The 17566-nt window shown below is 42.3% G+C and overlaps 1 protein-coding gene across 4 annotated transcripts in view; it reads left to right on the top strand.

Moving 5' to 3' along the window:
* Nucleotides 1–17566, top strand: part of TTN (titin) — a 273480-nt gene that overhangs the window by 221729 nt on the left and 34185 nt on the right. For all 4 annotated transcript variants that reach the window (XM_015110458.3, XM_077957272.1, XM_077957273.1 and 1 more), the window contains one exon: nucleotides 63–17168. In XM_015110458.3, coding sequence (XP_014965944.3) covers nucleotides 63–17168 — 17106 coding nt within the window. The remainder of the gene's footprint in view (nucleotides 1–62; nucleotides 17169–17566) is intronic.

Here is a 17566-nt window from a genome sequence, read left to right as displayed (position 1 = left end):
ATCTAAATTATCCAAAAGCCAAACTCTGAATATATACTTTTGTGTCTTTGTTTCTTTTTCAGATCCTCCAGGACCACCTTCAAATCCGCATGTCACTGATACGACCAAGAAATCTGCTTCTTTGGCATGGGGCAAGCCTCATTATGATGGTGGACTTGAAATCACTGGCTATGTTGTGGAGCATCAAAAAGTAGGAGACGAGGCCTGGATAAAAGATACCACAGGAACTGCCCTCAGAATCACTCAGTTCGTTGTTACTGATCTTCAGACTAAAGAAAAATACAACTTTAGAATCAGTGCCATCAACGATGCAGGTGTTGGGGAGCCAGCGGTGATTCCAGATGTTGAAATTGTAGAACGGGAAATGGCTCCTGATTTTGAACTAGATGCCGAGCTTCGAAGAACACTTGTTGTTAGAGCAGGACTCAGTATTAGAATATTTGTGCCGATTAAAGGTCGTCCTGCTCCTGAAGTGACATGGACCAAAGATAACATCAACCTGAAAAACCGAGCCAACATTGAAAATACAGAATCATTTACTCTTCTGATTATCCCAGAATGTAACAGATATGATACCGGTAAATTTGTCATGACCATTGAAAACCCGGCTGGGAAGAAAAGTGGCTTTGTGAATGTCAGAGTCTTGGACACGCCAGGCCCAGTCCTCAACCTGCGGCCTACAGACATCACAAAGGACAGTGTCACCCTGCACTGGGACCTCCCTCTGATAGATGGAGGCTCACGTATAACAAATTACATTGTAGAGAAACGTGAAGCAACACGGAAATCTTATTCCACAGTCACCACTAAGTGCCATAAATGCACATATAAAGTTACCGGCTTGTCTGAAGGGTGTGAATACTTCTTCAGAGTGATGGCAGAGAATGAATATGGAATTGGTGAGCCAAGAGAAACTACAGAGCCTGTAAAAGCCTCTGAAGCACCATCTCCACCAGACACCCTTAACATCATGGACATAACTAAGAGCACTGTCAGCCTGGCATGGCCTAAGCCCAAACACGATGGTGGCAGCAAGATCACTGGCTATGTGATTGAAGCCCAAAGAAAAGGCTCTGACCAGTGGACCCACATCACAACCGTGAAAGGGTTAGAATGTGTTGTGAGGAATCTAACTGAAGGAGAGGAATACACCTTCCAAGTGATGGCAGTGAACAGCGCGGGGAGAAGTGCCCCTAGAGAAAGCAGACCCGTCATTGTCAAGGAGCAGACAATGCTTCCAGAGCTGGATCTCCGTGGCATCTATCAGAAACTGGTCATTGCCAGAGCTGGTGACAACATCAAAGTTGAAATTCCAGTGCTCGGTCGACCCAAGCCCACAGTGACATGGAAAAAAGGAGACCAAATTCTTAAACAGACACAGAGAGTTAATTTTGAAACCACAGCAACTTCAACCATTTTAAATATCAATGAGTGTGTCAGAAGTGATAGTGGGCCCTATCCATTAACAGCAAGGAACATTGTAGGAGAGGTTGGTGATGTCATCACCATTCAAGTCCATGATATCCCAGGGCCACCTACTGGACCAATCAAATTTGATGAAGTTTCATCTGATTTTGTAACCTTCTCTTGGGATCCCCCTGAGAACGATGGTGGTGTACCAATAAGCAACTACGTAGTGGAGATGCGGCAGACTGACAGTACTACCTGGGTTGAGTTAGCAACCACCGTTATACGTACTACCTATAAAGCCACCCGCCTTACTACTGGATTAGAGTATCAGTTCCGTGTAAAAGCTCAGAATAGATATGGAGTCGGACCAGGCATCACATCAGCATGTATAGTTGCCAACTATCCATTTAAGGTTCCTGGACCTCCTGGTACCCCTCAGGTAACTGCAGTTACCAAGGATTCAATGACCATTAGCTGGCATGAGCCACTTTCTGATGGTGGAAGCCCTATTTTAGGATATCACGTTGAAAGAAAAGAACGAAATGGTATTCTCTGGCAGACTGTGAGCAAAGCTTTAGTACCAGGCAACATTTTCAAATCAAGTGGACTTACAGATGGTATTGCTTATGAATTCCGGGTGATTGCAGAAAACATGGCAGGCAAAAGCAAGCCAAGCAAGCCATCGGAGCCTATGTTGGCTCTGGATCCCATCGACCCACCTGGAAAACCAATACCTCTAAATATTACAAGACACACAGTGACACTTAAATGGGCTAAGCCTGAATATACTGGGGGCTTTAAAATTACCAGTTATATTGTTGAAAAGAGAGACCTTCCTAATGGACGGTGGCTGAAGGCCAACTTCAGCAACATTTTGGAGAATGAATTTACAGTCAGTGGCCTAACAGAAGATGCTGCATATGAATTCCGTGTGATTGCCAAAAATGCTGCAGGTGCCATCAGTCCACCTTCTGAGCCATCTGATGCTATCACTTGCAGGGATGACATTGAAGCACCAAAGATAAAGGTGGATGTTAAATTTAAGGACACAGTTATATTAAAAGCAGGTGAAACATTCAGACTGGAAGCTGATGTTTCAGGCCGCCCACCTCCAACAATGGAATGGACCAAAGATGGAAAAGAGCTGGAAGGCACAGCAAAGTTAGAAATAAAAATTGCAGATTTCTCTACTCATCTGGTAAACAAAGATTCAACAAGAAGGGATAGTGGTGCCTATACCCTTACAGCAACTAATCCTGGTGGCTTTGCTAAACACATTTTCAATGTCAAAGTTCTTGACAGACCAGGCCCACCTGAAGGACCTTTGGCTGTAACTGAAGTGACATCAGAAAAGTGTGTACTATCATGGTTGCCTCCACTGGATGATGGAGGTGCCAAAATTGATCATTACATAGTACAGAAACGTGAAACCAGCAGATTGGCATGGACAAATGTAGCCTCAGAAGTCCAAGTAACAAAGCTAAAGGTCACTAAACTCTTGAAAGGCAATGAATACATATTCCGTGTCATGGCTGTAAATAAATATGGAGTGGGAGAGCCACTGGAATCAGAGCCTGTGCTTGCAGTGAATCCTTATGGACCCCCTGATCCGCCCAAAAACCCTGAAGTGACAGCTATTACTAAAGACTCGATGGTTGTCTGCTGGGGACATCCTGATTCTGATGGTGGAAGTGAAATCATCAATTATATTGTGGAACGGCGTGATAAAGCTGGCCAACGCTGGATTAAATGCAACAAAAAAACTCTTACTGATTTAAGATATAAAGTGTCTGGACTGACAGAAGGACATGAATATGAGTTCAGGATTATGGCTGAAAATGCTGCTGGAATTAGTGCACCAAGTCCTACCAGTCCATTTTACAAGGCTTGTGACACTGTGTTTAAACCCGGACCACCAGGTAACCCACGTGTTCTAGATACAAGCAGATCATCCATTTCAATCGCTTGGAATAAACCTATCTATGATGGTGGATCAGAAATCACTGGGTATATGGTTGAGATTGCCCTGCCAGAGGAAGATGAATGGCAGATTGTCACTCCACCAGCAGGACTCAAGGCAACTTCTTATACTATCACTGGCCTCACAGAGAATCAGGAATATAAGATTCGCATCTATGCCATGAATTCCGAAGGACTTGGGGAACCCGCCCTTGTTCCTGGAACTCCGAAGGCTGAAGACAGAATGCTGCCTCCAGAAATTGAACTGGATGCTGACCTGCGCAAAGTTGTTACGATAAGGGCCTGCTGCACGCTGAGACTTTTTGTTCCAATCAAAGGAAGGCCTGCACCTGAGGTGAAGTGGGCCCGGGAACACGGAGAATCTTTAGATAAAGCTAGCATTGAATCCACAAGCTCTTACACACTGCTTATTGTTGGAAATGTAAACAGATTTGACAGTGGCAAATACATACTAACTGTAGAAAATAGTTCAGGCAGCAAGTCTGCATTTGTCAACGTTAGAGTTCTTGATACACCAGGCCCTCCACAGAATCTGAAGGTAAAGGAGGTCACTAAGACATCTGTCACACTGACATGGGACCCACCTCTCCTTGATGGAGGTTCAAAAATCAAGAACTATATTGTTGAAAAGCGGGAATCAACAAGAAAAGCATATTCAACTGTTGCAACAAACTGCCACAAGACTTCCTGGAAGGTAGACCAGCTTCAAGAAGGCTGTAGCTACTATTTCAGGGTTCTCGCAGAAAATGAATATGGCATTGGGCTGCCTGCTGAAACCGCGGAATCTGTGAAAGCATCAGAACGACCTCTTCCTCCAGGAAAAATAACTTTGATGGATGTCACAAGAAATAGTGTGTCACTCTCTTGGGAGAAGCCAGAGCATGATGGAGGCAGCCGAATTCTAGGCTACATTGTGGAGATGCAGAGCAAAGGCAGTGACAAATGGGCCACGTGTGCCACAGTCAAGGTCACTGAAGCCACTATCACTGGATTAATTCAGGGTGAAGAATACTCTTTCCGTGTTTCAGCTCAGAATGAAAAGGGCATCAGTGATCCTAGACAACTGAGTGTGCCAGTGATCGCCAAAGATCTTGTCATTCCACCAGCCTTCAAACTCCTGTTCAATACTTTCACTGTACTGGCAGGTGAAGACCTAAAAGTTGATGTTCCATTCATTGGCCGCCCTACCCCAGCTGTAATCTGGCATAAAGATGATGTACCACTGAAGCAGACAACTAGGGTAAATGCAGAGAGCACAGAAAATAATTCACTACTGACAATAAAGGATGCCTGCCGAGAAGATGTTGGCCATTATGTGGTTAAACTGACTAACTCAGCTGGTGAAGCTACTGAAACCCTTAATGTTATTGTCCTTGACAAACCAGGGCCTCCAACTGGACCAGTTAAAATGGATGAAGTGACAGCTGATAGTATTACTCTTTCCTGGGGCCCACCCAAGTATGATGGTGGAAGTTCTATCAATAATTATATTGTTGAGAAACGGGACACTTCCACAACCACCTGGCAAATTGTATCAGCTACAGTTGCAAGGACAACAATAAAGGCTTGCAGACTGAAGACTGGATGTGAATATCAGTTTAGAATTGCAGCTGAAAACAGATACGGAAAGAGTACCTACCTCAATTCAGAGCCTATTGTAGCCCAATATCCATTCAAAGTTCCTGGTCCTCCTGGCACTCCACTTGTCACACTGTCCTCCAGGGACAGCATGGAAGTACAATGGAATGAGCCGGTCAGTGATGGAGGAAGCAGAGTCATTGGCTATCATCTAGAACGCAAGGAAAGAAATAGTATCCTCTGGGTTAAGTTGAATAAAACACCTATTCCTCAAACCAAGTTTAAGACAACTGGCCTTGAAGAAGGTGTTGAATATGAATTTAGAGTCTCCGCAGAGAACATCGTGGGCATTGGCAAGCCGAGTAAAGTATCAGAATGTTATGTGGCTCGTGACCCATGTGATCCACCAGGACGGCCAGAGGCAATCATTGTCACAAGGAATTCTGTGACTCTTCAGTGGAAGAAACCCACCTATGATGGTGGAAGCAAGATCACTGGTTATATTGTTGAGAAGAAAGAATTACCTGAGGGCCGTTGGATGAAAGCCAGTTTTACAAATATTATTGACACTCATTTTGAAGTAACTGGCCTAGTTGAAGATCACAGATATGAGTTCCGGGTTATAGCCCGAAATGCCGCAGGAGTGTTTAGTGAGCCTTCAGAAAGCACAGGGGCAATAACAGCTAGAGATGAGGTAGATCCACCACGAATAAGTATGGATCCAAAATACAAAGACACAATCGTGGTTCATGCTGGTGAATCATTCAAGATTGATGCAGATATTTATGGCAAACCAATACCAACCATTCAGTGGATAAAAGGTGATCAGGAGCTTTCAAACACAGCTCGATTAGAAATAAAGAGCACTGACTTTGCCACCAGTCTCAGTGTAAAAGATGCAGTACGTGTCGACAGTGGAAATTACATACTGAAGGCCAAAAATGTTGCAGGAGAGAGATCAGTTACTGTGAATGTCAAGGTTCTTGATAGACCAGGGCCACCTGAAGGACCTGTTGTTATCTCAGGAGTTACAGCAGAAAAATGCACACTAGCTTGGAAACCTCCACTTCAGGATGGTGGGAGTGATATCATAAATTATATTGTGGAAAGGAGAGAAACCAGCCGCTTAGTTTGGACTGTGGTTGATGCCAATGTGCAGACTCTCAGCTGCAAGGTTACTAAGCTTCTTGAAGGCAATGAATATACTTTCCGTATAATGGCGGTAAACAAATATGGTGTTGGTGAACCTCTTGAATCTGAGCCAGTAATTGCCAAGAATCCATTTGTAGTACCAGATGCACCAAAAGCTCCAGAAGTCACAACAGTGACCAAGGACTCAATGATTGTTGTATGGGAAAGACCAGCATCTGATGGTGGCAGTGAAATTCTTGGATATGTTCTTGAGAAACGGGATAAAGAAGGCATTAGATGGACAAGATGCCATAAGCGTCTGATTGGAGAGTTGCGCCTGAGAGTAACTGGACTCTTAGAAAATCACAATTATGAGTTCAGAGTTTCTGCTGAGAATGCTGCTGGACTTAGTGAACCAAGCCCTCCTTCTGCATACCAAAAGGCTTGTGATCCTATTTATAAACCAGGACCTCCAAACAACCCCAAAGTCATAGATATTACCAGATCTTCAGTATTCCTATCTTGGAGCAAACCAATATATGATGGTGGCTGTGAAATCCAAGGATACATTGTTGAAAAATGTGATGTGAGTGTTGGTGAATGGACAATGTGCACTCCACCAACGGGAATTAATAAAACAAACATAGAAGTAGAAAAGCTGTTGGAAAAGCATGAATACAACTTCCGTATCTGTGCTATTAATAAAGCTGGAGTTGGAGAACATGCCGATGTCCCTGGACCTATTATAGTTGAAGAAAAATTGGAAGCACCAGACATTGATCTTGACCTAGAACTAAGGAAAATCATAAATATAAGGGCAGGTGGCTCCTTAAGGTTATTTGTTCCTATAAAAGGTCGTCCTACACCAGAAGTTAAATGGGGAAAGATGGATGGTGAAATTCGAGATGCAGCTATAATTGATGTCACTAGCAGTTTCACCTCTCTTGTTCTTGACAATGTCAACCGATATGATAGTGGAAAATATACACTTACATTAGAAAACAGCAGTGGAACAAAGTCTGCCTTTGTTACTGTGAGAGTTCTGGACACGCCAAGTCCACCTGTTAACCTGAAAGTCACAGAAATCACCAAAGACTCAGTATCAATTACATGGGAACCTCCTTTGTTGGATGGGGGATCCAAAATAAAAAATTACATTGTTGAGAAACGTGAAGCCACAAGAAAATCATATGCTGCTGTTGTAACTAATTGCCATAAGAATTCTTGGAAAATCGATGAGCTCCAAGAAGGTTGCAGTTATTACTTCAGAGTCACAGCTGAGAATGAGTATGGTATTGGCCTTCCTGCCCAGACTGCTGATCCAATTAAGGTTGCAGAAGTCCCACAACCTCCTGGAAAAATAACTGTGGATGATGTCACCAGAAACAGTGTCTCTCTGAGTTGGACAAAACCTGAACATGATGGTGGCAGTAAAATCATTCAGTATATTGTGGAAATGCAAGCTAAACACAGTGAGAAATGGTCAGAGTGTGCTCGAGTAAAGTCTCTTGAAGCAGTAATTTCCAACCTAACTCAAGGGGAAGAATATCTTTTTAGAGTTGTTGCTGTAAATGAAAAGGGGAGAAGTGACCCTCGGTCCCTTGCAGTTCCAATAGTTGCCAAAGATCTGGTAATTGAGCCAGATGTAAAACCTGCATTCAGTAGTTACAGTGTACAGGTTGGCCAAGATTTGAAAATAGAAGTGCCAATTTCTGGACGTCCTAAGCCAACAATTACCTGGACTAAAGATGGTCTCCCACTGAAGCAGACCACAAGAATCAATGTTACTGATTCACTGGATCTCACCACACTCAGTATTAAAGAAACTCATAAGGATGATGGTGGACAATATGGAATCATGGTTGCCAATATTGTTGGTCAGAAGACAGCATCCATCGAAATTGTAACTCTAGATAAACCTGATCCTCCAAAAGGACCTGTTAAATTTGATGATGTCAGTGCTGAAAGTATTACATTATCTTGGAACCCTCCATTATATACAGGGGGCTGCCAAATCACCAATTACATTGTTCAGAAAAGAGATACAACCACCACAGTATGGGATGTTGTTTCTGCTACTGTTGCTAGAACTACACTCAAAGTGACCAAACTGAAAACTGGTACAGAATACCAATTTAGAATATTTGCCGAAAACAGATATGGACAAAGTTTTGCCTTAGAATCTGATCCAATTGTAGCTCAATATCCCTACAAAGAACCAGGCCCTCCAGGTACACCATTTGCCACAGCCATTTCCAAAGACTCCATGGTCATACAGTGGCATGAACCAGTCAACAATGGTGGAAGCCCAGTCATAGGTTACCACCTGGAGAGAAAAGAAAGAAATAGTATTTTGTGGACAAAGGTCAACAAAACTATTATTCATGACACCCAATTCAAAGCACAGAATCTTGAAGAAGGCATTGAATATGAATTCAGAGTGTATGCAGAAAATATTGTTGGTGTAGGCAAAGCAAGCAAGAATTCTGAATGCTATGTAGCCAGAGATCCCTGTGACCCACCAGGAACCCCAGAACCAATAATGGTTAAAAGAAATGAAATCACTTTACAGTGGACCAAACCTGTATATGATGGTGGAAGTATGATTACAGGCTACATTGTAGAGAAACGTGATTTGCCTGATGGTCGTTGGATGAAAGCCAGCTTTACAAATGTCATTGAAACTCAATTTACTGTGTCAGGTCTTACTGAAGATCAAAGATACGAATTCAGAGTCATTGCAAAGAATGCCGCTGGTGCAATAAGTAAACCCTCTGACAGTACTGGACCAATAACTGCCAAGGATGAAGTTGAACTCCCAAGAATTTCAATGGATCCAAAATTCAGAGACACAATTGTGGTAAATGCTGGAGAAACATTCAGACTTGAGGCTGATGTCCATGGAAAGCCCCTACCTACCATTGAGTGGTTAAGAGGAGATAAGGAAATTGAAGAATCTGCTAGATGTGAAATAAAGAACACAGACTTCAAGGCTTTACTTATTGTAAAAGATGCAATTAGAATTGATGGTGGGCAGTATATTTTAAGAGCTTCCAATGTTGCAGGTTCTAAGTCATTCCCAGTAAATGTAAAAGTATTAGATAGACCAGGACCTCCAGAAGGGCCAGTCCAGGTTACTGGAGTCACTTCTGAAAAATGCTCTTTAACATGGTCTCCACCACTTCAAGATGGTGGCAGTGACATTTCTCACTATGTTGTTGAAAAGCGAGAAACCAGTCGACTTGCCTGGACTGTTGTTGCTTCAGAAGTTGTGACCAATTCTCTGAAAGTTACCAAACTCTTAGAAGGTAATGAATATATTTTCCGTATAATGGCTGTCAACAAATATGGTGTTGGAGAGCCTTTGGAATCTGCACCAGTACTAATGAAAAATCCATTTGTGCTTCCTGGACCACCAAAAAGCTTGGAAGTCACAAATATTGCCAAAGACTCCATGACCGTCTGTTGGAACCGTCCAGATAGTGATGGTGGAAGTGAGATTATTGGTTACATTGTAGAGAAAAGAGACAGAAGTGGCATTCGATGGATAAAATGTAATAAACGCCGCATTACAGATTTGCGTCTAAGAGTGACAGGATTAACAGAAGATCATGAGTATGAATTCAGGGTCTCTGCAGAAAATGCTGCTGGAGTTGGGGAACCAAGTCCAGCTACAGTTTATTATAAAGCCTGTGATCCTGTGTTCAAACCTGGCCCACCCACCAATGCACACATTGTAGACACCACCAAAAATTCAATCACACTTGCCTGGGGTAAACCCATCTATGACGGTGGCAGTGAGATCCTGGGATACGTAGTAGAAATCTGTAAAGCAGATGAAGAAGAATGGCAAATAGTTACTCCACAGACTGGCCTAAGAGTTACTCGATTTGAAATTTCAAAACTCACTGAACACCAAGAGTATAAAATACGAGTCTGTGCCCTCAACAAAGTTGGTTTAGGTGAGGCTACATCAGTTCCTGGTACTGTGAAACCAGAAGACAAACTTGAAGCACCTGAACTTGACCTTGACTCTGAATTAAGAAAAGGAATTGTTGTAAGAGCTGGTGGATCTGCCAGAATTCACATTCCATTCAAAGGTCGTCCAACGCCTGAGATCACTTGGTCTCGAGAGGAAGGTGAATTCACAGATAAGGTCCAAATTGAAAAGGGAGTAAACTATACCCAACTATCAATAGATAACTGTGATAGAAATGATGCTGGAAAATACATTCTTAAGTTGGAAAACAGCAGTGGATCAAAGTCTGCTTTTGTAACTGTGAAAGTTCTTGACACTCCAGGACCACCACAGAATTTGGCAGTCAAAGAAGTGAGAAAAGATTCTGTCCTCCTGGTATGGGAGCCACCCATCATTGATGGAGGTGCAAAGGTCAAGAACTATGTGATTGACAAACGTGAGTCAACCAGAAAAGCATATGCTAATGTGAGTAGTAAATGCAGCAAAACAAGTTTTAAAGTGGAAAATCTTACAGAAGGAGCCATTTATTACTTCAGAGTCATGGCTGAAAATGAATTTGGAGTTGGTGTTCCAGTGGAAACTGTTGATGCCGTGAAAGCTGCTGAACCTCCTTCCCCACCAGGAAAGGTTACACTCACTGATGTGTCCCAGACCAGTGCATCACTTATGTGGGAGAAACCTGAACATGATGGTGGTAGCAGAATCCTGGGGTATGTTGTTGAAATGCAGCCCAAAGGAACTGAAAAATGGAGCATTGTGGCGGAATCCAAAGTCTGTAATGCAGTTGTTACTGGTTTGAGTTCTGGACAAGAATATCAGTTCCGTGTCAAAGCTTATAATGAGAAAGGAAAAAGCGATCCAAGAGTGCTGGGTGTTCCTGTCATAGCCAAGGACTTGACTATACAGCCTAGTTTAAAGTTACCATTTAACACATATAGTATCCAAGCTGGAGAAGATCTTAAAATAGAAATTCCAGTTATAGGCCGACCAAGACCTAACGTTTCTTGGGTCAAAGATGGTGAGCCTCTTAAACAGACAACAAGAGTAAACGTTGAAGAAACAGCTACCTCAACTGTTTTGCACATTAAAGAAGGTAACAAAGATGACTTTGGAAAATACACCATAACAGCAACAAATAGTGCAGGCACAGCAACAGAAAATCTCAGTGTTATCGTTTTAGAAAAGCCTGGACCTCCAGTTGGCCCAGTTCGGTTTGATGAAGTTAGTGCAGACTTTGTAGTCATATCTTGGGAACCTCCAGCCTATACTGGTGGCTGCCAAATAAGCAACTACATTGTAGAGAAGCGAGATACAACCACCACCACTTGGCACATGGTATCAGCAACAGTTGCAAGAACAACAATTAAAATAACCAAACTGAAAACAGGCACGGAGTACCAGTTTAGAATTTTTGCTGAAAACAGGTATGGAAAAAGTGCCCCACTGGATTCTAAGCCAGTTATTGTACAGTATCCATTTAAAGAACCTGGACCACCTGGAACTCCTTTTGTGACATCAATCTCAAAAGATCAAATGCTTGTGCACTGGCATGAGCCAGTTCATGATGGAGGCACCAAAATTATTGGCTACCATCTTGAACAGAAAGAAAAGAACAGTATTTTATGGGTCAAGTTAAATAAGACCCCCATTCAGGACACCAAATTCAAAACAACTGGGCTTGATGAGGGCCTTGAGTATGAGTTCAAAGTTTCTGCTGAAAATATTGTTGGCATTGGCAAGCCTAGCAAAGTGTCGGAATGCTATATTGCTCGTGATCCATGTGACCCACCTGGTCGCCCTGAAGCCATTGTTATTACAAGAAACAATGTCACACTGAAATGGAAGAAACCTGCCTATGATGGTGGTAGCAAAATAACAGGTTACCTTGTAGAAAAGAAAGATCTACCTGATGGCCGCTGGATGAAAGCCAGCTTTACCAACGTATTAGAAACTGAATTTACAGTGAGTGGACTTGTAGAAGACCAAAGATATGAATTTAGAGTAATTGCAAGAAATGCAGCTGGAAACTTTAGTGAACCATCTGAAAGTAGTGGTGCCATTACTGCAAGAGATGAAATTGATGCACCAAATGCCTCTCTGGATCCAAAATATAAAGATGTCATCGTTGTTCATGCAGGAGAGACTTTTGTTCTTGAAGCCGACATCCGTGGCAAACCTATACCTGATGTTGTTTGGTCAAAAGATGGAAAAGAACTTGAAGAAACAGCTGCTAGAATGGAAATTAAATCTACTATTCAGAAAACAACTCTTGTTGTCAAAGACTGTATACGGACTGATGGAGGACAATATATTCTGAAACTCAGCAATGTTGGTGGTACAAAGTCTATACCCATCACTGTAAAGGTACTTGACAGGCCAGGGCCTCCTGAAGGGCCTCTGAAAGTTACTGGAGTTACTGCAGAAAAATGTTACCTGGCATGGAACCCACCTTTGCAAGATGGTGGTGCTAATATTTCACATTACATCATTGAAAAGAGGGAGACAAGCCGACTCTCTTGGACCCAGGTTTCAACTGAGGTACAGGCCCTTAACTACAAAGTTACTAAACTTCTTCCTGGTAATGAGTACATTTTCCGTGTCATGGCTGTGAATAAATACGGAATTGGAGAGCCCTTGGAATCTGGGCCTGTTACAGCCTGTAATCCTTATAAGCCACCAGGTCCTCCTTCAACACCTGAAGTCTCAGCAATCACCAAAGATTCTATGGTAGTAACATGGGCACGCCCAGTAGACGATGGAGGTGCTGAAATTGAGGGCTACATTCTTGAAAAACGAGATAAGGAAGGCGTTAGATGGACCAAGTGCAACAAGAAAACATTAACGGATCTCCGGCTCAGGGTAACTGGTCTTACCGAAGGCCATTCCTATGAATTCAGAGTTGCTGCTGAAAATGCAGCTGGTGTGGGAGAACCTAGTGAGCCATCTGTTTTCTACCGTGCATGTGATGCCTTGTATCCACCAGGTCCACCAAGCAATCCAAAAGTGACGGACACTTCCAGATCTTCTGTCTCCCTGGCATGGAGTAAGCCAATTTATGATGGTGGTGCACCTGTTAAAGGCTATGTTGTAGAGGTCAAAGAAGCTGCTGCAGATGAATGGACAACTTGTACTCCACCAACAGGACTACAAGGAAAGCAGTTCACAGTGACCAAGCTTAAAGAAAATACTGAATATAACTTCCGTATTTGTGCCATCAATTCTGAAGGTGTAGGTGAACCTGCAACTCTACCTGGTTCAGTGGTTGCTCAGGAGAGGATAGAGCCACCAGAAATAGAACTCGATGCTGATCTCAGAAAGGTGGTCGTTCTGCGTGCAAGTGCTACTTTACGCTTATTTGTCACTATCAAAGGTCGACCAGAACCCGAAGTTAAATGGGAAAAGGCAGAAGGCATTCTCACTGATAGGGCTCAGATCGAGGTGACCAGCTCATTTACAATGTTGGTGATTGATAATGTTACCAGATTTGACAGTGGTCGGTATAATCTGACATTAGAAAATAATAGTGGCTCCAAAACAGCTTTTGTTAACGTCAGAGTTCTTGACTCACCAAGTGCTCCTGTGAATTTGACTGTAAGAGAAGTGAAGAAAGACTCAGTGACGTTGTCCTGGGAACCGCCACTTATTGATGGTGGAGCTAAGATTACAAACTACATTGTTGAAAAACGAGAAACTACAAGAAAAGCCTATGCTACTGTTACAAACAATTGCACTAAAACTACTTTCAGAATTGAAAATCTACAAGAAGGATGTTCCTACTACTTCCGAGTCTTGGCTTCCAATGAATATGGGATTGGTTTGCCAGCTGAAACAACGGAACCCGTTAAAGTGTCTGAACCACCCCTCCCACCTGGAAGAGTAACTCTTGTTGATGTGACCCGTAATACAGCTACAATTAAGTGGGAGAAACCAGAAAGTGATGGTGGCAGCAAAATTATTGGTTATGTGGTTGAAATGCAGACTAAAGGGAGTGAAAAGTGGAGCACCTGCACACAAGTTAAGACTCTAGAAGCAACTATATCTGGCTTAACTGCAGGAGAAGAGTATGTCTTCAGGGTAGCTGCAGTTAATGAAAAGGGAAGAAGTGATCCAAGACAACTTGGAGTGCCAGTAATTGCAAGGGATATTGAAATAAAGCCTTCAGTTGAGCTTCCTTTCCATACTTTCAACGTAAAGGCTAGAGAACAACTTAAGATTGATGTGCCATTCAAAGGAAGACCTCAAGCTACTGTGAACTGGAAAAAAGATGGTCAGACTCTTAAAGAGACAACTAGAGTCAATGTTTCTTCTTCAAAGACTGTAACATCACTATCTATTAAGGAAGCTTCAAGGGAAGATGTTGGAACTTATGAATTATGTGTTTCAAACAGTGCTGGATCCATAACAGTTCCTCTTACTATAATTGTCCTTGACAGACCGGGACCTCCAGGTCCTATACGTATTGATGAAGTTAGTTGTGACAACATAACCATTTCTTGGAATCCTCCAGAATATGATGGTGGCTGCCAAATTAGCAATTACATCGTTGAAAAGAGAGAAACCACCTCTACAACATGGCACACAGTTTCACAAGCAGTTGCAAGAACATCCATTAAAATAGTTCGCCTGACCACAGGAAGTGAGTATCAGTTCCGTGTTTGTGCAGAAAACCGCTATGGAAAGAGCTCCTACAGTGAATCTTCAGCTGTTGTTGCAGAGTATCCATTCAGTCCCCCAGGTCCTCCTGGTACTCCTAAAGTTGTGCATGCCACAAAATCTACCATGCTTGTAACCTGGCAAGTGCCAGTTAATGACGGAGGAAGTCGAGTAATTGGCTATCATCTTGAGTATAAAGAAAGAAGCAGCATTCTTTGGTCAAAAGCAAATAAAATCCTCATTGCTGATACTCAAATGAAAGTCTCCGGCCTTGATGAAGGACTGATGTATGAGTATCGTGTATATGCTGAGAATATTGCTGGAATCGGTAAATGCAGTAAATCTTGTGAACCAGTCCCTGCAAGAGATCCTTGTGACCCTCCTGGACAACCTGAAGTCACAAATATCACAAGAAAATCAGTGTCACTTAAATGGTCTAAACCACATTATGATGGTGGAGCTAAAATCACAGGATACATTGTTGAACGCAGAGAACTACCAGATGGCCGGTGGCTGAAGTGCAATTATACTAATATACAGGAAACACACTTTGAAGTAACTGAACTTACTGAAGATCAGCGTTATGAATTCCGGGTTTTTGCAAAGAATGCTGCTGACTCAATTAGTGAGCCATCTGAATCCACTGGGCCTATTACAGTTAAAGATGATGTTGAGGCTCCAAGAATTATGATGGATGTCAAGTTCCGAGATGTTATTGTTGTCAAAGCTGGAGAGGTCCTTAAGATAAATGCAGACATTGCAGGGCGACCTCTGCCAGTAATTTCCTGGGCCAAGGATGGTGTAGAAATTGAAGAAAGAGCAAGAACAGAAATAATCTCAACAGACAATCATACTTTGTTAACAGTTAAAGACTGTGTAAGACGAGACACTGGGCAATATGTACTAACACTGAAGAATGTTGCCGGCACTCGGTCTGTGGCCATTAATTGCAAGGTACTTGATAAGCCTGGTCCACCAGCAGGACCACTTGAAATAAATGGCCTCACTGCTGAGAAATGCTCTCTTTCCTGGGGACGCCCCCAAGAAGATGGTGGTGCAGATATCGACTATTACATCGTAGAAAAACGTGAAACAAGCCACCTTGCATGGACAATATGTGAAGGAGAGTTACGGACGACATCCTGTAAAGTAACCAAGTTACTCAAAGGCAATGAATATATATTTAGAGTAACTGGTGTTAATAAATACGGTGTTGGTGAGCCTCTAGAGAGTGTAGCTGTAAAGGCACTAGATCCATTTACAGTTCCAAGTCCACCCACATCTTTGGAAATTACTTCTGTGACGAAAGAATCTATGACGCTTTGCTGGTCAAGACCTGAGAGTGATGGAGGTAGTGAAATATCTGGATATATAATTGAAAGACGAGAGAAAAATAGCCTAAGATGGGTGCGTGTAAACAAAAAACCAGTTTATGATCTGAGAGTGAAATCAACAGGACTTCGGGAAGGATGTGAATATGAATATCGTGTTTATGCAGAAAATGCTGCTGGCCTAAGTCTTCCGAGTGAAACCTCTCCCTTAATTCGAGCAGAAGATCCAGTGTTCCTACCATCTCCTCCATCTAAACCCAAAATTGTGGACTCAGGCAAGACAACTATAACTATTGCCTGGGTTAAGCCACTGTTTGATGGTGGGGCCCCAATAACTGGATATACTGTTGAATACAAAAAATCTGATGACACTGACTGGAAAACTGCCATTCAGAGCTTACGAGGGACAGAATATACAATAAGTGGACTAACAACAGGAGCTGAATATATTTTCAGAGTAAGATCTGTCAATAAGGTTGGTGCTAGTGACCCCAGTGATAGCTCCGACCCTCAGATAGCAAAGGAAAGAGAAGAAGAACCTGTATTTGATATTGACAGTGAAATGAGGAAGACTTTGATTGTCAAGGCCGGTGCCTCATTTACCATGACTGTGCCTTTCCGAGGAAGACCAGTGCCCAATGTCTTGTGGAGTAAGCCAGACACTGACCTCCGCACTAGAGCTTATATTGATACCACAGACTCTCGTACCTCACTGACCATTGAAAATGCCAACAGAAATGACTCTGGAAAGTACACATTAACAATTCAGAATGTTTTGAGTGCTGCTTCACTGACCTTAGTTGTCAAAGTTTTAGATTCCCCGGGTCCTCCAACCAACATTGCTGTGCAAGATGTAACCAAAGAGTCTGCAGTGTTATCCTGGGATGTTCCTGAAAACGATGGTGGAGCACCAGTGAAGAATTACCACATAGAAAAACGTGAGGCCAGCAAGAAAGCATGGGTCTCTGTGACCAACAACTGTAACCGCCTCTCCTACAAAGTTACCAATTTACAAGAAGGAGCTATCTACTACTTCAGAGTCTCTGGAGAAAATGAGTTTGGTGTTGGTATACCAGCTGAAACAAAGGAAGGAGTAAAAATAACAGGTATGTTTTAAGAATAAGGAAATTCTACATATCCACATTAATTTTGCTAGAATAGTGTGAATCATTCTAATTAGTCATTATTTCATCTTAAATGCTTTTGGGTTCACACCCTTCACACCCCAGACTATTCATACTATGGCACAAAATGGAATCTCTAGTGAAGAAAGTCTTTCGTTGATTAAAAAAACAGAAATTTACATAGCTAAAATTGGACAATTTATGTTGAATTTAAGTATTATTGAATCTAACTGTATGTATATGTAGGTATACATACTTATATATACACAGATTTTACATATATATAGTGTGTTTGACACATATATCATATGTATGTGCATGTGTGTGTGTGTACAGAAATTGTATCATAAAGTTTTTTAAAAGATTGTTCATCTTGTTCC

Source organism: Macaca mulatta, chromosome 12 (genome assembly GCF_049350105.2).
Source record: "Macaca mulatta isolate MMU2019108-1 chromosome 12, T2T-MMU8v2.0, whole genome shotgun sequence".
NCBI lineage: Eukaryota > Metazoa > Chordata > Mammalia > Primates > Cercopithecidae > Macaca > Macaca mulatta.
The sequence above is the reverse complement of the archived record's forward strand: the minus strand, read 5'-3'. Positions and strand labels throughout refer to the sequence as shown.